The following is a 24025-nucleotide window of genomic DNA, read 5'->3' as shown; positions in this document are numbered from 1 at the left end:
CTTTTAAGGAATTTTAGGGCCTTTTACACAGTAATGGGTAATGGGAAAAGATTTAATGTGAAGTATTATAAATGTAATTGGATTTTAAGTTCAAGTAGATTCATATTTTTTCTACTCAAACACATTAAAGTAAGCATGCCTATTTGTTTTCCTCGTGATAAAGAAATAAAACCCTCAAGGCAATTTCAAGTTGACTATTAATTATAAGTGACATGAATTACCATCTTCTAATGTGGAATTATGCCTCACAGCATTAAAGCTACTTAAGGAACCTAATTGTCAGCACACTTAAAAGGAATTTATTTTCTGGAAAACACACACAGGTGATCCTAGTTTTAATTAGGTCACACACATAATTCACTGGAGCCAATTACTATTTCCAGCTACAAACAGCAAACATGTTTCCTTAAATTCTGAGACTATAGCAACGGATTTACTATGCACATTCTTCAAATGAGAACGGAGTTTACTTCAGCTGTCAGTCCTGCTACCTTGACGTATGCTTTCAAGAACAAGGACTCCTAATAGGACGTTTTCCCCATAGAATGTTTAGAGGAAAAACCTCTGCTCCCTGAGAAAAGGGGTACAGAGTTCCCTGTAAAGGTGAATATAAGCACGCCAAGGGGACCCAACGGACACGAATGTGACCAGTTACCGCAGGCACGGGGTTTGGTGTTTCACACCTTTGCTGTGGTTCCACTGGGAGGGCTAGGGAACGGGCAGGCTTCCACCGCAGGGAGCTGCACCCCTGGGAAGTCACTCACCTGCGGCTTCGGCTGCCTCCTCTATTTACAGGTCTCTCCATCTCGGAGTCATTGTCATTATCCTCTGCCTCATCTGATTCCTCCTCATTGTCATCCGAATGTAGATCTTTCATTATGGACCTTAAAGGACCTGAGGAATGACAGTAAACACAATCAATCACGTGACTTCAAGCACACTTAGTCATATTAGACACACAGGACTGCTCACCAGCACTGAACACTGGTCACAGAAAAAAAAAAACAAACCCATTATTATATATACTTATACAATTTACAAAACAAATTTGGTAGTTTCGGGAATGTCATATCTAACCAAAACACTATTGTTTTCAGAACAGATGCCCCAGGATGTTCATCGGAAAATCTCTATTTCCTAGGAATGTGTTACTGTGTATTTTTTTTCTCTAAGAAAAATTACATCTAAAAAGGAACAGGAAGGTCTATTAGTAAATTGAATGTTTTGTTAGGTTAATCCATGTATTGAAAAGTTGAGGCTAATAAATCACCATGGTTGTAACTTGTTCTTGGCAATGCAGCCTTTGTGTGGTAGTTTTTGATCTATTAAGGTTTAGCTGTTCCTTTTATTTCAAGGTCAATTTCAGGTCAAGCAAGCATTTCAGTCAAGTTCAGATTATAAAGTATGTCAATTCCATGGTGTAAGGTCCTATCTCTGATCTTCATATTGATCTTGGACACCAGGTCTTGGGCAAGCAACAATGTTGTGCAGCCAATTTTTATTTTGCTTAAGAAATTCCTGGCAAAATACCAGCATATATTTACATAAATAAAACTATGCAATAAATCAGATGCCCAGAAAATTCAAGAGAGTATCCAGCATAAGATGGGACAGAGAGAGAGAGAGAGAGAGAGAGAGAGAGAGAGAGAGAAAGAAAGCCATAACTAGTTTTATTCTTGAACAGGACATAACTGGGGGGGAAAAAAAAGGAAAAAAAATTCAGATTCAGCATGGCTTATTTTCATTTGACTGCTCTAAATGTGATGAAAACAAGACCACTCTCTTTAATGTTAAAGAAGACACTGTGGAGGCAATCAAGAAAGTGAGAGAGGCATTTTTATTCTGGATTAGGCGAGTCCTAAAGTCTAATCTATGACATAAATATCTCAGCTATCACTAAGTCAGTTCTAAAATAAGCGTTGATTCTTCGCAATCTCACACTCTGCAAAACCCAAATGTCTCTGCTTTTGTAGTGGGCTTATATCTTTGGAAGTGAGTGTAACAAGAAATTTGAGTAGCCAAAATGGTCAGTGTCTTTTATTTTTTTCCTGGAAGCTTAGCCTTAGCCCAAATACATACAACAATTTAATCCTTTTCAAAACACAGAAGACCATCAGGAATTGAGTATGGTCAATGAGAAAGGGAAAGTGCAACATGATGCTCAAAACCAAATTATTCCTTGATACAATCTCACTTTTCATGTTTAAAAAAAAAAAAAAAAAGAGACCTTATTTGAAGATTTCCACACATGGAAATGTGTAAAATACACATTTAGTTAATGTTCTGGTTTAAACGTGTTAGATTTCTTTACATTTAAATCTCTTTATTTTAAAGTTCAACTAGAGGGAAAATATGTTTTAAAGACAGCAAATTAACACTTGCCAAAGAAAACAGGTCTATTAATCTGTAGAAGAAATAAGTAAATAAAATGAAAGACATCCAGGAGGGAGAGTAAAAACCTGTTTCTCTATGTCGCAGCCTCTCAACTCCAGCTTTTGCTATTGTATTTCCTTGGGGAGCTCCCTGGAATGGGCTATGTCTATAATCCTTTTGTAAAATGGGACTCTGAAGGCAGGGACTGGAAAAGGGGGAATTTCTAGAGGCCGGCCTCATACATCAGAACAATACTCCAGTTCATTCCTAGGGGAAATAAATACAACTGCATAAAAGCCAAGTTACCATTCAAATAATAAAACAGTAGAAAATAAGGCCATAAATCAACTCATTAAGATGTTTTATGAGAAAAATGTCCCCCAGTTTGCCTGGGAGATACTGATACCTTGTTGCCTTGTCTGGGATGGTGTGAAGCTGGAGCTGGAACTGGAGCTGGAACTGGCAGGACTGGGCTGTTCAGACTTGAAAGAAGAAGAGAAAGCCATAATCAATACATTGGGGGGGGGGGGCATCACACATCCAAAATTAAAAACAACATTGTTGCCCCCAAATATTCTGCTCTTCAAAAACAGTCTGGCACTGCGTAAGAACAATGGCAACACAATGCATTCAGCCAAAAGCGGTGACACAGGAGAGTCACGCTGTCCTCTGTGTTTTGTCCGCCATATTTTTACTAGACGCAGAAACACGTATACAAATTCAAGGATGATAAGAGACAAACACCTGGGTGCTACATGAGGGAAGAACCTGGCTTTGATTTCACGCCCGTGTTTACTGCTATCCAAATGTCCTTCTAAAAGATTACCTTGATTGCCCTTTCTGCAATGTTTGATGGACTCAACCGGTTAAAACATAGTGGTAATGAGGCCAAGGTCACTGGTTCAATCACATTATGAGCCAGTTAATTTCACTCTGGTCCAAGGCCATGACCCAACCCTAACCCCATTCATCCACAGTTTGCAAATAGAGGTAATGTTCACAGGGAGATCTGGCCAAGTCTCACAAACGAGTCATGGGGAAATGTTGCCACCACTTAAAAAAAAAAAAATAAAAACAAAAAGCACCCTTTAATTCCACAGCCTACAGATGCAGGGAGAAAGCATCATACACATGCCCCACTCCTTCACCATGGACTCTCCTCATCCTCTAATACCCAGGACAAATGCCACTCCCTCCCTGGCCTGTCCAACTCACAGGTGTCTTCCTTTTCCAAACCCACTGAAAACGTGGCTCTCATCTGTTTGCTTCTGTGATATGCTGCAGTGTCGCGTGACCTGTGATGTATGTGTCTTTTCCCTCCAGCAGACTGCGGGGACTTGAAAAGGCAGGGGTGCAGGGGTCTCTCTGGTGCTTCTTGTTATCACCTCATACTTAGCATCAAGCACTGCATACAGCAGGCACTCTGTATCTGTGACTGAAGGCAGAGCATCAGGCCCTCTGTTCCACCATCTGCCACTTTCTAGAAGGCTTTGCAGTAGGTAAAAACGGGAAGAGCAAATGCATGGACAGAACAGTGCAAAGAATTTGATCATACCATCAACACAGTCGAATTTTACGGATTTAGGCCAAATTTAACATAACTTACTGTTGGTACATTTGGCTGCAAGAGTGGGCTATTTCCACCCACTTTCTAATGTGCTCACAGCCTCACCTACACACTCATGTTATCCGAGAAAAACATGAGGTCTTTTCATGTACAGGACCTATCTTCTTTCTACGTCGCTCAGTGGGCGCCCGAGTTATCAGGGCCACGTGGAAGACAAACTAAGAGCACCAACGGAAGCTGCTCCATGAGGAGAACCTCAGTCCCGTCGATAATGCGGTTTTCTCACCACCGACTGTTCCATCTCCCTGCCCCCCACCGACTCCCAACCCCCTCCTTCCCCGGCAACACCGAGATCCAGACTCAGACACAAGGAAGCACTTTCAGGCCTTCCAAATGCACACTTCACGCCCTCGGGCTGGATGGGAAAACAGGTGTCAGCAGTTTACCACTCATCCCGCAGGAAAAGAGCCAGACAGGATCTCTAATGAGCAGCAGGCGGCCACCAACCCTTCACCGCTGCAAGAGGTACCGGAGACGTGCCGTACGATGTCCTCCACGCTGCTGTCTGTGGCCCACACACAAGGGGTGGTTCACGAGCACAAACGCCTGTGTGAGGCGCTCTTCGTGTCTGCTGAGTGGCGCGTCCACTGTCGAGCCACAAAGGTGAGCTGCCCACCACACGGGGCGTTGGGCTAGCAGTCGTGTGCAATGCCCAGCTGCAAAACATTTCCCCTGGGCGCCGTGGAGCACTCCTTTTCCTCTCCACGGCGCTCTTTTCAGCCATGAAAAGTGTCTGCAAATGGTATTCTTTTGAGAGTTCTGGAAACCATGTGGGAGCCAAAAAGGAGGTTTCCTTACAAGTGAGTGGAGGGAGCTCTAGGTCCCTCTCCTGCCAGACCAGTCATGTTGCACTGGACTCAAAGGAGCCGTTCTGCCAGAGCTATTTGCTGAGAGTGACATTAATGGGGCAAGCAAGAGGGGATGGTGGCCATCTCTCCAACCACCCCCTGCCAAACTTGATCCATCTGCCTCAAGCATCATGCCAGGGCCAGAACCAAACCTGCAGGCAGCCTTCTTTTAGCTTCTTAACCACAAACAAGGTTAATAATTCCACAGTTACCATCAGAAAATTGACCAAGAGTAAAGAACAGAATACAACAGGAGAAAAAGGCTTTCGTTCAATGTTTATCATTAACACCACGCCTGATCCGCAAAGGATTTAAGGGCGATAGTGCTTAATTCACTGCAAATATGAACACAGAAAGTTTAAAGCAACAGAGGTGAATGGAAAAGGATACAATGTTGAATGCTGGACAGCAGATTTCAATGTCCTGGGAGCTTTTTGTAACCAGAACAGGGATTTGTGGTTTGGGAGCCAAGGAGACCCCTTGGGATGATCAAAGACAGTGAGTCTCCCACTTTCATGGGCATTAGAATTACCCGGAGGACTTGTTAAAACACAGACAGCTGGGTCCGACTCCAGAGTTTCTGAGTCAATAATTCTGGAATAGGGATGAGAACCTGGATTCCATAAAAGTTCCCAGGTGACGCAGCTGCTGTTCTGGGGACCAACCCGACTTTTAAGAACCGCTGATCAAGGATCCAGAGATTCATAGCCATGGATATTCATCAGAATCAGTTAGGGGGGGGATTCTATACATATGGAAATTCTGACTCAATGGGTTTGGTGTGGCGGGTCAGGGCATATTTATATTGTAAAAGCTCAACAACCTGTATTAATGAAAATTTCAAGCAGAACACCACTGATACTAGGTTAATCATTTCTCTCCTTCTAAATGCAAAAGCATGTTTTGGAAAGAATCTTAAATTTATGAAAGCGGAAGAGAAAAAAAAAGCATCATGAGAAAAAATAGAAACTGATTGATGTTTCTAGAAGTAGCATCCTTGCCTTCTCATCAAAGTGTTTTGCAAGAAAAGCACCCTGAAAAAAATGCAGTTACCACTCAATAAAGACACTTAAGAAGCATGTACAAAAATCACGTCATAGTGGGTGGGCCTTAAACTTACCTAACCAGACCACAGCAGAATTCGACTCGATGTTAACTGCTCAAAAAGCTATTCTGCTATTAGATGGGGCTGACACAGTCTTACAGTTTATCACATCCAACAAGCAACAACAAAAAAGCGTTGCTCACTTTAAGTCTGTATTTTATTTGAAAATAAAATCAGATTTACTCTCCAAAAACACAAATCAAGGATGACTTTATAAATGAGGAAAGGTTGTTTTTTTTTTTTTTTTAAACTGTTCACCATAGAGCTAGATTAAGATCTTTACAGACCCCAAGGACTGAAAAGATCATTGCTTCCTCTTGTCCCCTCCTTACATGTATATGTGCCAAAGCCTAAGTGTAAGGGAACCTCAGTGAGGTTCTGATTATTTCCATTACTAATTGGATACTTGTTTTTGAAATATCAAAATCTGCCCCACTAAAAAAAGTTTTGGCCTCTTCCTGTTTAGGCCCAAAGGACACATGCTTAACTGACCTCCTAAGTTCTCAAACGCTAGACATGAAGTTTAAACAGTGTGTTCCACAGGGACCGAAGTCTGGGCTTAAGCACCTCAAGTTCTATGACACTCATTATCATATCAAGCATTCACTGAGTGTTAAACTTGGGAATCTCTCTCACCTTGCCTGCTCAAGCCTTTCCCAATATCTAATAAAAACCTGACTTTATTCAGATAAAAAACAACCATCTCAATTTCTATTGCTTCAGCATTAAGGTCCTCAGAGAGCGAGGGCACTGAACCTCAGGTGGAAGTGATAATGTTAAATTGTGCAATGGAATCAAAATCCCTAGCCCACTACTGTTACAGGGGTACCTAATCAACATCTGGTTGCTACTGTTACTTACAATAGACCCCATAGTCCTCTTTTGCCTAAAACAAGATCTATCTTTACTACCAAAACAATGGGCCTACCAAGATTTGCAATGGAATCTTCAACACTAAATGGCTATGCGAAATCATTTTATAATGGATTTTCTACGGAGGATTATTTTTGTTCAAGACGAGTAAGAAAAACCACACGTTTACAACTCGTACGAGTTAAGTGCTTCAGAAGAGAACACCTGTCAAGGCAGGTCACGCGAGAGGGCTTGTAAATCTGGCATTGTTTCTTAGGCTGGGAGCAAGGCTTCCTCCTTAGGTGATCAGAAGGCAGAAGAGGCCATCTTTTCTCAGAGGCCGCTGTATTTCTGAACAGAATTTCAGCTTGATCTTTAAAGCAATCAAAATAAAGAAAAAAGGGGGAGAATAATATATGCCTTTTTTTTCTTCAGCGGAAAGGGAAAGAATATAACTAGTTAAACAGAAATGATTTTAGATACATTGCTACTTGTTTTCCACAAAATTTCTGCCTTGCTGAGTAAAAGAAAACACAGAGCCTGCAATAAAAATGATCTTTTTTGCACAAATATCCAGAAAGACTGTGTCAAGGGTGAGTGCTAAACAAAGAAATCACAAATGTAATACACTTTATTTATATCTCTATCAACTTTTGTGACTAGAGTACTAGGTTCTTGTCAGTTTAGTGCGTCCTTCACTAAAAATTAATAATCATCTGACACTTTTTTTCCTCAGCATATAATACCATTTAAATTTTTTTTAATGTTTATTTTTGAGAGAGAGAGAGAGAGATACAGAGAGCAAGTAGGGGAGGGGCAGAGAGAGAGAGAGAGGGAGACATAGAATCTGAAGCAGGCTCTAGGCTCTGAGCTGTAAGCACAGAGCCCGATGCAGGGCGTGAACCCACAAACCATAAGATCATGACCTGAGCCAAAGTTGGTTGCTTAACCGACTGAGCCACCCCGGCGCCCCAGCATATAATATCATTTAAAAGACTATCTCATTTATGATGGATGTTAACTGAACTCACAGTGGCAATCATTTCACAATATATCCACGTATCAAATGATTACATTATACGCCTTAAACTAATACAATTTTATACGTCAACTGTATCTTGATATAACTGAAAAAAAATAAGACTACCTCATTTAGTCTCTCTTCTATAAGAAACTGAAGATAATCCAACTCAACTTTCAAATATACACTTAATTCATTTTTAAAGAAAAATGACATATCCATTTTGAACAATTATGGGAAATGTTCATCATAGGAGTGTAGTCTCTTACCAAATTCCCATTGATAGGTAATATATTGTGATAGGTATGTCAACAACAGGTAAGCTTGCAGGCAAGCAAAGAACTAAGTATTAAAAAGTTGTGAGGGGCGCCTGGGTGGCGCAGTCGGTTAAGCGTCCGACTTCAGCCAGGTCACGATCTCGCGGTCTGTGAGTTCGAGCCCCGCGTCAGGCTCTGGGCTGATGGCTCGGAGCCTGGAGCCTGTTTCCGATTCTGTGTCTCCCTCTCTCTCTGCCCCTCCCCCGTTCATGCTCTGTCTCTCTCTGTCCCCCAAAAAAAAAATAAATAAAAAAAAAAAAATAAAAAAATAAAAAGTTGTGAAATAACACGGATTAAGTTAATCTCACAAGAATGATGCAAGAATTATCAAAAGGGCAGACATGAGAACTTTTATTTTCATTTGATTTTACACTAATAACCGCTTCAAAATAAACATGCTAAAAGAACAAAACTTTATTATATAGAAAGATAATATATCTTTGTGTCACTCTATCTATCGTATTATTCCCTTTGCTTGACCATTAGAAAGGCAAGTGTTACGGACTGAATGTGTTCTGCTAAAATGCATATGTTAAAGGCCTAAACCCCCACAGGATGGTATTTGGAGATGAGGCGTTTGGGAGGTAATTAGGGTAATTTGGGAGGTCATGAGGGTGGGGCTTTCATGATAGGATTAGCGCCCTTATTTAGAAGAGACACCAAGAGCTCTCCTGCCCAGCATGTGAAGACACAGTGAGACGGAGCTGTAAGAAAAAAAACCCTCACAGGGGAACCAAATCAGGCAGCACTTTGAACCTGGCCTTCCCAGCCTGGAGAACATAGGAAATCTGTTATGTAAGCCACCTACTCTGTGGTATTTTGTTACAGCAGCCCAAGCTGATTAAGACAAAAGGGCATATTTTTTATCCCCATTTTACTGATGGTGAAACCAAAGCACAGTAAGATTAAGCGGCCAGTAGGTAACAGTCAGGAGGATTAGCATCCAAGTTTTCTGACTTCTAATCCAGTTCTCTTTCCACTTACACCTTGAAAAAGCAGAATTAATTTAAAGCAGTGTTCTGAACACACTAACACCCTGTGATAACACTAGTCAGGGAACAGAGTTTTCTATGTCACTGTCAAAGCTGCACTGAATATCCTTCTGTCCATGAGGGACTTCTTGTGATCGGTACCCAAAACAAACCAGTGATAAAACCCTTCATCCCTGGGTCTGAATGTGCCTGTGTCAATTGCTTCTAACATTTGTCCAATCAACACTACAACAGATCCTGGCTACTCCCCTCACTAGTTCAGTAAGTTTTGCTTAAAACAGCAAGGAGTTTTCTCCTAGAATGGCCCTGATCCTCTTGACATTGGTACTGATCAAGAAGACTGACATCAGGCGACACGCTACGATCCTTTATTTACCTTCTAAAGTGATCTACTCTTGTTATTCAGCTCTTCTATACAATCCATACATAACCCTCGGGGAAAAAAAAAATAGATTTAATGTTTTAAATAATCTGCCAACAGGTCTTTCTTTGAAAACAAAGAGAAAGTGGGGAAAGGACACCGGAATAGGAAGCTACAACTTTTATTGCTTAACAGTTACTCAAGCCTGTGACCAAAGGGTTGGCAAACCCTCCCCATTTGCAGGTATTATGACAAATGAAATGAACTTGATGTTAAATTGTAAGTGTATTTAGCCTGCAGGGCCCTTACATTTTCAAAAGCTATTGTCATGCCTGTCATTTTCTGGTAAGAGAGCAAGATCCTAAGAACTGCCCTCTCTCCCGTTAGCAAACCAGAAGCCTTATTTCTGTTACATATCCCACTTACGGACAAAATCATCCTGGAAGCCCAGATAATTGGCTTTAGATTGTGGTGCTTCTGTTTTGAGCGTTTGCCGCCTTCTTCCTTATTATTGTCACCTTCACTGTTATTATTAAATGCTGTCATCATTTGTGCCCATCACCCCCAGTCTGAGAACACAGAATCCCATTAGGAAACGAAATGGCCTTGGGGAACAAGGGCCTATAAATCGTTCCACGAGACCCTTTTCCACACTTAGGGATGGCTATAATTTTCTTTTAGCTTCCTCTCTTTTAAACACAAGAGCCCCAACTCTTTTATCATCACCAGTTGTACTTGGAAGGCTGCTACTGACTATTGTGGCCAGAACATATGAGCTTCCAAAAAATCCGGTTGTTGCAGGATGGTGTATATTCCAGATGTGTGCCCCAAATCACACACTTGTTAAGAGCTTTAGGAATGAGAAATTATCTGGAAACAGACCATTTACAGTTGCACTCCCTCTAAGCATGTTGTTATTCCGTGAGCAAAGACCATGTGCATAGAAGTTGTGTTTCACAACTGGCCATAAAATATACCACTGGGTTGTTAAGCCAGAGACTTATCTTTTAACTGCTCTCTCTCTCTCTCTCTCTCTCTCTCTCTCTCTCTCTCTCTCGTGTATTTTGAGGATTAGGGTAGAGAAAGAAAAAAGTTACAAGTGACAGGGTTTAGAGCTGTAATGGCTCACAAAAGAGAAAGAAAAAAAAAGTTTCCTCGCAGAATTGCCCCATAATTAACCACTATTGAAGGGGACCACTGAACATTAGAACACCATTGCTCATCAGTTAACAATAAGATCCTGAAACTGTTGTCAGAACAACTATTCAGTTCCTTGTGAAATAACCCACCTGTGCAGTGCAGGAGACGCCTGAAATATTGTAAAAGTATTGTTGCATTCTTTCGCCATATAAGGGCAGTGTTGAACAAAGTCCTAAAAGTATGTTATATGCGGTTGTAACTCTCAGTTTTGGATTATAAAACTTAAAATATTAAAGTAAGTTAAATAGAATGAGTTCAGGGTATCAAAAAGATGTAATTAATTGAAATGAAGTAAAGCACAGATACACCTGAAGAGATCATCTGTCAAGAAATTAAACTGCATTTTCTCATTAACTTTAGACCTTTTTTAAAAAAAAATGGCTTACTTTAAAACGGCCATAGCGCATGTGATGGACAGCTATAGAACCTTTATAGTCTTACACAAATGCCAAGAAGTTTTATTAATTTTAATCTTTGGACATCTTAGAGAATTTCCCCCATTAAATGTGAAGCTTAGATTTACTATCCTAGCAGCAGCATCAAGACTCCATTTTATTTGCTAAGACCTTTCCTTCCGTGGTACTTTGACTTCCAAAATAACCAAAGTCCACTGGGGAAAAAGTATTGATTTAAAACCATCCGATCATCACCAGGTCAAAACGCAACATTTCTCACTATCAGTCTATGATTTATATCACAAAGATTGCTGATAGTTGCAAGCATTAAGTCTTTACACACCCATATCTCCCTAATTAAAATAACAGTGTGCTTTCCAGGTAACACACTGAATCCGTTTCTTCTGGATCAGCACTCCAAAGTTCCATGGGGGTGGGTATGTGCATGCATGTGCATATAGATGTATGTAAGATAATCCGTGGGGGTAGAAGAAAATAATAGAACCCTTACTTATTTTCTTTTTAATTTTTCCAATATTTGTATGTGCCTTCTTGTACGGAATGTTAGCACAGTCACTGCTACAATTTAGAAATATACATACCTTGGGGATACAAGTTTATCGAGAGAGATGAGCTTTAACCTCAACTCTATAGAGAATTATCAGCTTGAATTCTGTAATTTGCCTGCTCAAATCTTAATTATATCACATAGATTACAAATTCTGGAGTGATAGGTGCTAAATACACAAGGCAGTGTCATATCAGTTTATTTAGAGACCATCCAGATTTTTGTATTTTATATTTTACACTCAAAATTTACTTAGAGCTTAAATTTTAACTTTGAAGTTAAATAGAAATACTCTAACAAAGCTCCTTGTCAAATAAGAGGTAACACAGACTTATTTAAAAGATGTTAAAGTGCACAAAGATCTTAAAAACTCAACACAAAATGCTTAACATGACCTCCCCGCAATTTGAGATTATCTTTACTGTGGGTCTGTCTGATAATTTTATAGTGTTTGCTGAAAATTACACACTAAGGGGAACTGAAAATTTTGTAAACAGCCTAACATCTAAATATGCTATACTTACATTCGCTTCTATCTAAAGTGTTAAGTACTAACACAAAGTTGATAAAAATAAAACTCTCTTTAAGAATTCCCCTCTATTTAATGAAAACAAATGAATATAGCAAAAACACAGCCATTTAAGAGATTGTTCTCATGTGAACACATTAGGAGGTGGGGGGTTTTTGTTGTTGTTTTCTTCTTAATGTACCCCCTTAAAAACTGTGGCATTTGGGATCAACACATTCCCTATTAGTAATATTAAATTCTTGTCAAGAACAGGAGGAAAGCTACTGCTTATAAGACTCTAAAGGAACCTACACTTCCATGCACACATATAAGCCCAACAGTTGCTTTTCTTCATAAATCAATCTATTGTTGCACCTCATAATGAGAAGGCAGATTTACTGCCTTTTACCGCCTTTTCTCACCATCAGAAAGATGCCTATTTGGGTAATAGGACGTTTCTCTTCTTCAAGGGTGTTTGGGATTAGGGAGGCAGGGGCAAGAACCTTTAACATCTGCTCCCTTCAAGTGAATGACACCTCCAGTTCTCACAGCCGGGATGCTGAAAAGCAAATGCCCATAAGTTGACAAAATTCTCTAACTTGAAGAAGCACAACTCTTTAAATACACTGAAGACACAGCTCTAAAACGCACATGTGGGATTTGAAGGTTATACTGTAAAACTGTAAAATGTATCATTTTGCTTGCTAACATTGTAATTCAACTGCCATAAAATCATCATCATAGAACAATAGGAGTTTTGGAATAAAGACCTTTGACTCCATTATCGTGAATTTTCTCTAACTCCGAAAACACATCTAAAGTACAGGCTGGTAAGACTTTAATCATTTGTGATCTCAATATTGTACAGTAAAAACAAGATAGTTTATAATATAGACTAACATTCTTCTGGTTTTATTTACTTATTTTTCCCTTAGGGAGAAATATTTAAGAATTGTGAACTTTAGACTTTAATTTAAAAACAAGAGAAAGGCACTCAACAGCATCTAATTCCTAACCATCTGCCTGTTAAAAATACACACACACACACACACACACACACACACACACACACATGTATGCACCCACTCACTCTAGTTAGGCTAAACATTCTCAGCAAGTAAGTAGATCTTGATGGATCTAAACAGAAGTTTCAGTAATCATAGTTCTACTTTTGGAAACACTGCTATCTTTAACAAGCATCATGATTCCTACTCGCAAATGCAATCAACCACAAATTAAAAGCAAAGAGGCACCAGCCACTACAAATAAATGAAGTGGGGCAGGTACTGGATTCAAGAAGAACCTCTATTTTTGGACAAAACTACATGATGTCTTGTGTCCGAGAATATGGCGTATTGCCTAGCGAGCTAGGCTTCTTGTTACTTTGGGCTATCTTTTGTCACTTAAGCAATGCTTTCTGACAGTTTTACAGGCTGTTATCCCAAGGACTTCAGTATTTATGGCCTTTATTCGCTTGGGCTTTCTGCTCTTATCCACTGGTTACTAATCACTAAATAGATTTTTTTTTTTTTTTTATGGGACTGAAATTAGCTCAAAGGACGTCCTTCAACAATGGCAGCTCAGGACAGCACCGGCTAAAGGTCTTCTCCTCGGCCCTCTTCCTTGCTCTCTTCAATTTTCTCTTCCTTACAGACAAGTTAATGAGGATTCAGATTCACACTGTTCAATTAGAGCCACAGCACACATGATTTATGGCATTCTCAGAGGATGGTTTGGAACTGCTTCTGAATTGATCCTCAGAAACGCATTCAATTTCAATATCTCAAGAATGATTTAAAGACCCACACTTGTTTTTTTTAATCTTCATGAAACAAGAGCATTCCCTACTCATACAATCATTATTCAGGAAAAGCTCAATTCTAGAATCCTTAACCATACCCATCCAGGCATGCATGTTTCAAATACATACATTTTATTTTAAAACTTTAGCACATTTAGCTTATCATATGGCAAATTTCTTCCTATAAAGACTACTTATCACCTTTTTGTCCACTACACATAAAAGACCAAGTGCTGAAAAGCAAGTATAAAACACAGACTCTTCTTTCCACTTAATTACATTTGACTTAAACATCTCCTAAGAGATTGGTTTTTATCTTATAACAATGTGAAATGGGTAACAGGTCAAGTCCTCTTTACCAGCTGACTGCTTGAAACCTGAAAGGCAAATTAGTCTAGAAAGCAGTGTTTTCTTATCAACTAAAAACCTGAAAGAAAATTAGAAATACCGATATTATTCTCATAAACTTCCTGATGAACTAGGCAAACTGCACAATTCCCCGAGTGTGGGCCAAGCAGTGGGGGAGGGAAGTGAGGGAAGGCGAGAGGAGCTGCCTGTGAAGCAAAACTAAGGCTCTGCTCACTGCTCTAGAATAGAATTTACTAAATATGACTCTTCCTGGAATGAAAGGGAGTTATTATGATCAGCTTCTGTTTTCTCTGAAATTATGCTGGAATGAAAACATTTAAAAAGGAAATGCTATTCCAAAAAAAAAAAAAAAAAAAAAAAAGGTTTCTTAAGTCTTTAGATATTTCCATGCCTGGGTAAAAACCATATGTTCTACCCCATCAGAAAAAAATAATTTTAATTTATGAGATTAGTATTTACATGAAATTACTTTGCCCACTTATATAAAACATTAACTATTTGGACATCTAGAGACCCATAGGGTAAATTCTCCTGGAATATAGTTCCAGGGAAATTTATTTCTGCCAATGAATGTCTGCTCATTCTGATATCCCAACATAAAACTACATAACTCTCATACTTCTCTAGGATAAAAATGGTAGAACTTATTGCCCATGTATAAACTTTGCCCAACTCTGAATAAATCCTATGTTCTTTAAATTTTGTTACTACTTAACTTGGTTTTTGTCACATATATTGTTTTCTCATATATGTTAATCTGTAAGGCAACGTCCATTCAAACAGGCAGACAGTATAACTATGAAACAAACTGACAATTAAATACATGTATTTGTGTAAGAATCTGCATAGCAATAATTTTTTTAAAAATAAGACCATCTCTCTGGGATTATCAAAAGATATTAAGGAAACACTGTAATCTGTAATTAAGAGATAACTAATTTTTATCAAATCCTCTAGTAGTTAGATGACAAGTGTTATTTTTCAGTAAGTTAAATTTTACACTGTTTGCTTTTATATCTAAAAATGTGTGAATGGGGAAAGAAAAACATTTGGAGGTATGGCTTTTCAAAATATGATAAGCTATATAATTATGATAAAATGAAAGACCAGTATTATTCTCTTCTGGATGAAAAGATTCATTTCAGATTAGTAAGATTTTTACAAATCTAATCCTTAGCTTTCTTTAAGAAAATAAAAGGAAGTCTATACTATTACAATCATGAGCAGAAGAAACTTCAATATGTATAACTTCTAACTTCTTTAATATGGACTTGGACAATTCCCGGGTAGATAAAATACATGTAAATGCTTGGCAGTCAAGGGAGAACAGTACCTTTTTTTTTTTTCTACCTTAAATCAGTCTGAGGGAAAAAACGCACATCAGGGTTCCATTATATGATGACGTATTAGAAAATCATCCCTATTTTATAAACTTCTCTAATTTTTTAATTAGATCGATGCGTGCTATATGCAAATTAGTGACCTAAAATCAGTAAGGTTTTCCTGAATTCTTCTATAAAGAGAAACCCCCTGTGTCTTCCATTCATCTCCTCATGCTTACCCCCTTCTTTCATTACCTTGTAGAACATCGTAGAAGCTGTCTTTCCTATGAAGTTGCTGCTCACCGTAAATAAACTTTACATACAGCTGGCCTTTAAAAATCAGAAATACAGCAAGCAAAGAAATCATCCTCACCTCTTTTAAAAGAAAACAGAGTAGCCCTCAGGAAAACAGAAGTGCCCCAAAGTGCAAGGAGTTGAGAGCTGTTAAGAATGATCCTCTTGAAAAGAAAGAAGTCTCCTTAGGCACCCACATGTATATTTAGATTAGAATGGCAGTTTAAATGACAGCAAACACATGGTCATGACTTCCCAATTGCTCATTCATCCAACACACACACACACAGGCTAATCAGAAGCAAACATCCACCCCAAACTGTTTTAGAAACTGGCTTCTTCCATCTGATACTGCCCTATGTGTGGTGAGCACACATTCTGCTAGAGAGATCAGATGTCAAATACTTAACTCTCTCTCCTAGTACACCGGGATCTTGAGCCTAATGAGGCTTTAGCATTCTAGAACATTTCTCTAAAGTAACTCCGACTTACCAACTTAGGTCAGTTGAGTAAACCCCCTGTTCTAACCCGCAGTTTTATGAAGCACATGGTAAAGAAATGATCATTTCAAGGTTCGAGATCTATTTGTCTCACGAGTATTGAAACTGTACGACCTGCCCATCCTATCAGTAATACACTCCTATTCCGTCAACAGAGCAAAGTCACTGCAGAGATCATGTTTTTGTGTACAAATAAAGGGTGGTAGGGTTAAAAGGTGGAAATACTGAACATGAACTTTAAGCTTCTATTCATTACTGGGGTTCCCATAACATTTTCCAGTAAACAAGAAGAAAAAAAAAAAAGAGCAAACACAGAGGGCACTGTTTGGACACGGCTATGAACTACACCTACAACACTGCTGTGTCATATAGATGTGTGTGTGTGTGTGTGTGTGTGTGTGTGTGTGTGTGTGTGTGTGGTATATGTGCACATTTATTGAGATTCATCTTCAGTAAGATGTGTTAGTAAGTGAGATGCAGACAGCCAAGTGTAGTTACTGGCTCTGTGATAAAAGGATAGACTATAAAAAATGGCAAGCAATTTTAAAATAATTATAGCTTACTTTTGGCATGAATTTTGTGCTTAAACCTAAGTGTCAAATACTTTGAACACTCAAAGGCTATAGGGTGAAGGTAAAAAGAATAGAATAATATAATGATCTGGGGTCAGGTTCTAGAAACATTAGTCCTGGGGTGAATCCTGATTCCACCACTTTCTAGCTATGTGACCTGAGGCAGGTAACATTATCTCTCCAGGTGTTGGGTTCTTCATCTCTAAAGTGGGGGGGGGGGGGGGGGGGGAAGGGATGAAATTAACAATGTACTAATTCCCACTGTTAGTATGAGAATATAGATAATGTACGTAAAGCATGAAAATAGAGCATTAAATAAACGATGTCTAAGTAGCTACTGTTATCAATAATAACAACTGTGAAAGTATGTCTGAGAAAAGTTATGTAAGATTCTGTTTGGCTTACTCACCCTCTCCCCCCATAACAGTATTCCCAGAAATATATTTGACACTTCAAGAAATAAGGCAACCTCCTTTAGACTGATCCAAAAAGAGTTTTTGCCCCCTTTAAACTTCTCTTGGAGCAGAGAGCTCATAAAATGCCTAGTTCAATGCCTGGTATAACAGACTTTGTAGAAAGGACTTCTATACAAACAGACTAGACAAAGATAAGAAGTAAAAACTGATAGTTAATCTAAGTACAAATCATTTACAGACAAGAATTGCCTGGTCAAGCAATAACTAAGAAGTCACAGAAAAAATAAAGTGAAATTCACTTAGAGCATCTCACTGATGGAGACCCATAGGCTTTTCCTTACACAGAAAAACATGGACCCCAAGAGTCTCAAGAAAAAGATCTATTTAAAGAAAATACTAGTGCCATGATATTGTTCTTGACATTTCATGTCAATTTTACAGACATATATATATATTGCTGTCATATGTTAACTTGTCTTAGTAGTAAAAAGACAAAAACAGATGGATGCTGATGGCTTCGTGGCAGAAAGATTTGTCCTGTGGGTTTGCTACTTTTACAAAAGTATGACAAAGAAATTCAGAAGCGGGTGAAACTTCAGTCTTAATTAGAACTTCTTTATGTTGTCTGACAAATTAAGATTGTAAGTAGCCTTAATTATATAACATCTGTTCATGTGGTATCATCAATGTCAAGTTATTTCCCTTTTTTGTTCGAAAATCACGATCACTTCATGCAGTTCCTGCACTCCCAGAAAGAGATTTTGTTATATACTGAAGTAAGCAAATTTGATATACTTGAGAAATAAGATTATTTCCAACGTTAATGCTACCCCCAAACTTGTATTTAATGTTCATCTGTACCTATCATTAAAATTTAATATAACCTAACACAATTATCATCAATAGGATGCAGGTGCTGGATGATTATATTAGTATCAACACTACAGGCAAATTAAGATTTCTTCCCATGCGATGGGGTTCTGATAAATATCAATTCGTTGGTTTACTGAATCCTGAAGATCAAAAGGCCCTACATATGGCACTAATAAATCAAATAGAGTCACCAAATCTACAGTCTGTTTTCTTTGGCTAAAACTGCAGCTTTACTTACACAGCCTTATCTACTCCTCAAAATTCTCTGCCAAACCAAATTTAGCTCACCAAGAGTACAGAAAATATAGCACTCCCCAGCTGCTCCCTCCTGGGGTTTTTGAAGTTCAGGGATACTATTGTATGGTGGTCTAGAATATCTGGTCTGTTCCTTTCTTTTGCCTTCATAGATCTCATAATCAACTAAAATTCATCTGGAAAGTAAAAAGTTACATCTAAGTTCAGACTGGAAAGCTGGAAAATACTTTTATTTACTAATGAAACCTACCAGGAATAAGGGTTCTAAATAAAAATCTCTAAATTATTAGCACCATACATTACCAAAAACAGTAAGTTCTCACAAAACTTTTGTCTCACTCTACTTAAATATAAATTAGAATTCCTGACGTTGGAATTCTATTCAGGTATTTATAGTCTAAATAATCACTTTCTGATAAACTGACCCTAAACTTTGTGTGACAGCAGTATTATTCACAAAAAGAAGGGGCTAGGAGCACCTGGGTGGCTCAGTCTGGTTAACCCTCTGACTTTGGCTCAGGTCATGAGCTCACAGTTTGTGGGCTCGAGCCCCGTGTTGGGCTCTGTGCTGACAGCTCAGAGCCTGGAGCCTGCTTCAGATTCTGTATCTCCCTCTCTCTCTGTCCCTTCCCCACTCACAGCTCTCTCAAAAATAAAATAAACATTAAAAAAAGACAAAAAAAAAGAGGGGGGGGGGGAGCTAGGAACAGATAATATAAGCAGGAAGAAAGCCCAGAAAAAATTCCATTCTCTTTTAGCTGGTTTCTCTACAGAAGATATGCTGACGGATAAACCATTCTGTTATATTTCAAAAGTTGAAGGAAATGTACAAATAAGTACTGGGATCATGTTGTGTTTTATCATCTCATATAAACCTATTCTGTACTTAAAAAGTTTTTTACATAACTAATGTTTGAAATGTAAACAAAAAACAAAATATAGTTTCTTGACTTAATGGAGACCATCGTGAAGCAGTAAGAAATACTCCCTTTTCATGTCCAAAAGGCATTCACCAAAGTTGAACACCTGGCCCTAATAAGCTGAAATCTCAGCTAAGAATTTTTGTTCAATGTCCAAAGTTTCTCAATTATTGATATTTTGGACTGGACAACTCTATTGTGAGGACTGTCCTGTACCTTGAAGAATGTTTAGTGGCATCTCTGGCTTCTATCCACTAGATACCAGTACCACCCCACGCTCAACATATATGCCCAGGGCATGACAATTTTAAAAAAGTCTCCAGACAGTGATAAATATCGGGGGGGGGGGGGGGGGGGAGGGGGGAAGGCAGGCAAAATCACCCCAGACTGAGGACCACTACTCTAGGCTAGTATTTTCTTGCAGTTGCCTATAAGGGCTTCATATAATCATGGGCCACCAGAGGCATAGCATTCCATTTTAATAAGGTCCTAAGTCCGAGCTCACCATGAAATTACACCTTTGGTCCTACGAAATGCATTTCAATGATCTCTCTCTGGTACCGACGCAAAGATACATATTAGAGGAAACTAGAATCTCTTCCTTCTGAGATATTTGCATCCAATCTCTTGCTTTAGTGATCTGGCCCATAATTCCACTTTATTTCTTACAGGATACCACTGCAGGCCCTTTGACCGAAACCAAACTCCCCTTTCCAGCTGGCACTGCCATTTCTGGCTTCCATATCAGAACAAGTACGGATGTGTGCCGTTTGGTGAACAGAGTCCAAGAGGCGCCATGTGAAGACACATACTTTACATAATGTTATCTGAATTTAGAGTTTGCAGTTAGCATTGGTGAATACAGAGTGGTACTATCAGTCCGTTTACATATCGAGAAAGCCTGTTCTGGGACTGAAGTGACACGATGTACTGTTTATAGGAGAATCTTCAAGGCACGGTATGTCAGAGTAAGGAGAAGGATCATTCAAATCCCTCTTCGGTCAGTAGTCCCAAGGCTACCGCCTTAGAAGCCAATAAACCCAAAGTCTGACAAGTCAGCCTCTGAAATTTGTGTGCTTTTCTTTTTCTTGGCTACAGCTTTGCTAAAGAAAGACCAAGAAGGAGTTGGTCTGGCTGCTGTCATCAAGATTTGTTTGGAGGCCCAATCGCTGGAGTAATGAACCTTGTAGGAGTGAACAAAGCCTATTAATAGAAGCTTTCAGCTGCCACAGACATCACTGGAGGTGACAGACTCCATTCCATGGATGCCCCAAGCTTCTATTCTAAAGATGTGCCGAAATGATACAGCCAAGGGAATATATGACCACTTCAAATATTCCAGACCTCAGAGAATTCCCAGTAAGAAATGCCAACTGCCTTTTATGGCTATTAGTACTGGCTACTTTGCTCCTATGGTAACAGGCATGCTATTTTCTGGATATATATATGTAAAATTCCAAACTGTCCTGAACTGAACCTAGATAATGAATTCTAGGCCAACTATTGCTGTTTTGTCCTAACATCCATTACTCTCCAACATAAAAAATCTGCTTCGTAGAGTCTTAATATATTCAGATGACTCTTAGCCCTTTTCATCACAAATAATTCTACTATTACTAAACCAAGAGTAAACATTTGAAACTTCACAGGCTGTGGAACTCCTCGATGTTGACCTTGAAGCATGAAAACAGCCATGGACAATATGTAAAAAAAAAAAAAAAAAATGGGCATAACTGTGTTCCAATAAAACTTTATTTACAAAAACCAGCAGCACACCACCTTTGGTCCAAGGGCTATAATTTGCTGATCTCTACCCCATAAGTACGTGGCACAACTTCTTGCTTACAGTGGGTTAAACCAAATTTCTCTGATTTAATTTACCATATCATTTCTCCTGGTCCATTTCTGTTTACACACACGACAATCTTTGTTTTTTTGTTAAAAAAAAAAAGCAAACTTAATGACCTTGTTCACTAGCTATGTGGTTTTTAGCTCCTTTAAAACACTGTCCTATGTCAACTAAACAATTTTATTCCATGAAAAAGCGATCAAGTTTCTCAGAGTTGTTGTGAGAGTTGCAACTGTGATATATTATCCTGAACAGTGAGTTTCCATGCAAACTATACTGTTAATGTGTACAAATAAAATTTTCATCAATAAAATTACTCTTTACCAGATAAAGAGCAGTTCTTCTAACAGAGCAACATCTTGAAAAAGGCAGTTGGAAAAAGTTACAAACTTAGAATTCCAAAGCCACTGCAAATCCCTACAGGAAGGCTATCCAGAGGTCACTCATTTTAGCAAAGCAGTTCATTAATTGTTTTTGAAAGTTCAAATATTTAAAATGGGTAAATTTTAGATATCTGGAAGTACAAGTTCTGTAAACAGAAACACAGAACTGGCCCATGGAGGGATGGGAGAGTAACATCACAACTGCCCAAATTAACATCCAGCCATGTAAGATACATATGTGTGTTTTAAGTTCAAACTGACATGTGAAGATTCAGTGTTTTAATTCTCACCTAGAAGAAACTTGCCACACTATAATCTTTAACCAAATTGATTCTTGTGCAAACTTCAAAGCAAATCAAGTGCTACTGAATGAGTCAGAAAATTTGCACTTGACTGCCTCTTTTGAATACTTATTCTAATAAACAACAAATCTCAACAGTCAGCTAAAAAAAAAATCAGGGGGGTGCCTGGGTGGCTCAGCTGGTTAAGCGTCTGACTTTGGCTCAGGTCATGATCTCATGGTTTGTGAGTTCGAGCCCCACGTTGGGCTCTGTGCTGAGAGCTCAGAGCCTGGAGCCTGCTCTGGATTCTGTGTCTCCCTCTCACTCTGTCCCTCCCCTGCTCACACTCTGTTTCTCAAAAATAAATAAATGTTATAAAAAAAAAAAAAAAGAAAGGAAGGAAGGAAGAAAAATCAGGGGCGCCTGGGTGACACAGTTGGTAAGCATCTGACTCTTGATCTTTGCTCAGGTCATGATCTCACAGTTCTTGAGTTCAAACCCCCACATCCAGCTCTATGCTGACAGTGCAGAGCCTGCTTGGAATTCTGTCTCTCCTTCTCTCTGTTCCTCCCCTACTTGTGCTCGCTCTCTCTCTCTCTCAAAATAAATAAACTTCAAAAAGGAAAAAAAGAAAACTCAACCATTGACAAAGAGATAAGAGAATTTAAAAAAAATGCTAATGTTTATTTATTTATTTTGAGAGAGAGAGCAAGCGTAGGAGGGGCAGAGAGAGAGGGAGACAGAATCCTAAGAGGCTCTGCACAGTCAAGCGCAGAGCCAGATGTGGGGCTTGAATTCAGGAACCGCGAGATCATGACCTTAGCCAAAATCAAAGTCAGGGACTGAGCCGCCCAGGCACTCCAGAACTTTTTTTTTTTTTTTTTTTTTTAAAGAAATCTGTTTTCCTCCAAAAGAATCTCTTTAATCTTACATTAAAGGGCAATGATGATAAAATAATTGTCAAAAACAAATTGCAAATTTTAAAAATGTTCATCTTTTTTATAGAATTGCATAACTATACAAGCATTCTCCCCACCAGTAATAAAGATGTGGGTGGAGGCATACAGTTTACTTTGTTCTTTGTACTGAGGATACCTAAATAATTGACCCAACAGGACATTCCACTCGGGAGAAAAATAACCCTTCTCCCTTACCATTTATCAAAATTCTCCAATTTTTCTCAGGATGCTCAGAGTTCAACAGAAATAGAAAAATTACACCAATAGGATGGTAACATTTTATCAATAATTTATTATGTGAAACTAGTAGCATTATTCACAACAGCAATCCACATCTCCATTAAATGATGAACAGATAAGCACATGATGGTATATGTCCACATAAGGGAACATTATTCAGCTGTAAAAAAAAAAAAAAAAAAAAAAAAAAAAAGAAAAAGAATGAAGTTCTGCTACATGCTACAGAACAGATGAGCCTTGAAAACGCCACACTAAGTAAAAGAAGCTAATCACAAGAGACTGTATGATATCGTTGCACTGAGAGAAATTATCCACAACAGGCAAATCTACAGAGACAGAGAGTAGATGAGTGGATGAATGGAGGGTTTTTTTAATTTTTATTTTTGGTGGGGGAGGGGCGATGAAAGTGTTCAAAAATTGGTTGTGGTAACAATGGTTGCACAGCTCTGGGAATACACTAAAAACCATTGAACTGAACACTTCGAGTGGAGAATTATAGGTTATATGAGTTCTATCTCAATAAAGTTGTTTTTATTTTTTATTTAAAAAAATTTTTTTTAATTTTTATTTATTTTTGATAGAGAGACAGTGCGAGCCAGGGAGGGGCAGAGAGAGAGAGAGAGACACAGAATCTGAAACAGGCTTGAGGCTCTGAGCTGTCAGCACAGAGCCCGATGCGGGGCTTGAACTCACGAACCGTGAGATCATGACCTGAGCTGAAGTCGGACACCCAACTGACTGAGCCACCCAGGTGCCACTCAATAAAGTTGTTTTTAGAAAACTGTACTGAATACACAGCAATTGCTCACTCAATTGTCTTCCCT

At 38.8% G+C, this 24025-nt stretch overlaps 1 protein-coding gene across 2 annotated transcripts in view; it reads right to left on the bottom strand.

Annotated features, from left to right (window-relative positions):
• The window catches only part of MLLT3 (MLLT3 super elongation complex subunit), a 287620-nt gene that overhangs the window by 19147 nt on the left and 244448 nt on the right, over positions 1–24025 (bottom strand). For both annotated transcript variants that reach the window (XM_058695235.1, XM_058695236.1), the window contains exons 6-7: positions 2780–2855; positions 765–894 (exon numbers count right to left, since the gene is read on the bottom strand). In XM_058695235.1, the coding sequence (XP_058551218.1) occupies positions 765–894; positions 2780–2855 (206 nt within the window). The remainder of the gene's footprint in view (positions 1–764; positions 895–2779; positions 2856–24025) is intronic.

The sequence above is a fragment of the Neofelis nebulosa genome, chromosome 12, assembly GCF_028018385.1.
Source record: "Neofelis nebulosa isolate mNeoNeb1 chromosome 12, mNeoNeb1.pri, whole genome shotgun sequence".
NCBI lineage: Eukaryota > Metazoa > Chordata > Mammalia > Carnivora > Felidae > Neofelis > Neofelis nebulosa.
The sequence above is the reverse complement of the archived record's forward strand: the minus strand, read 5'-3'. Positions and strand labels throughout refer to the sequence as shown.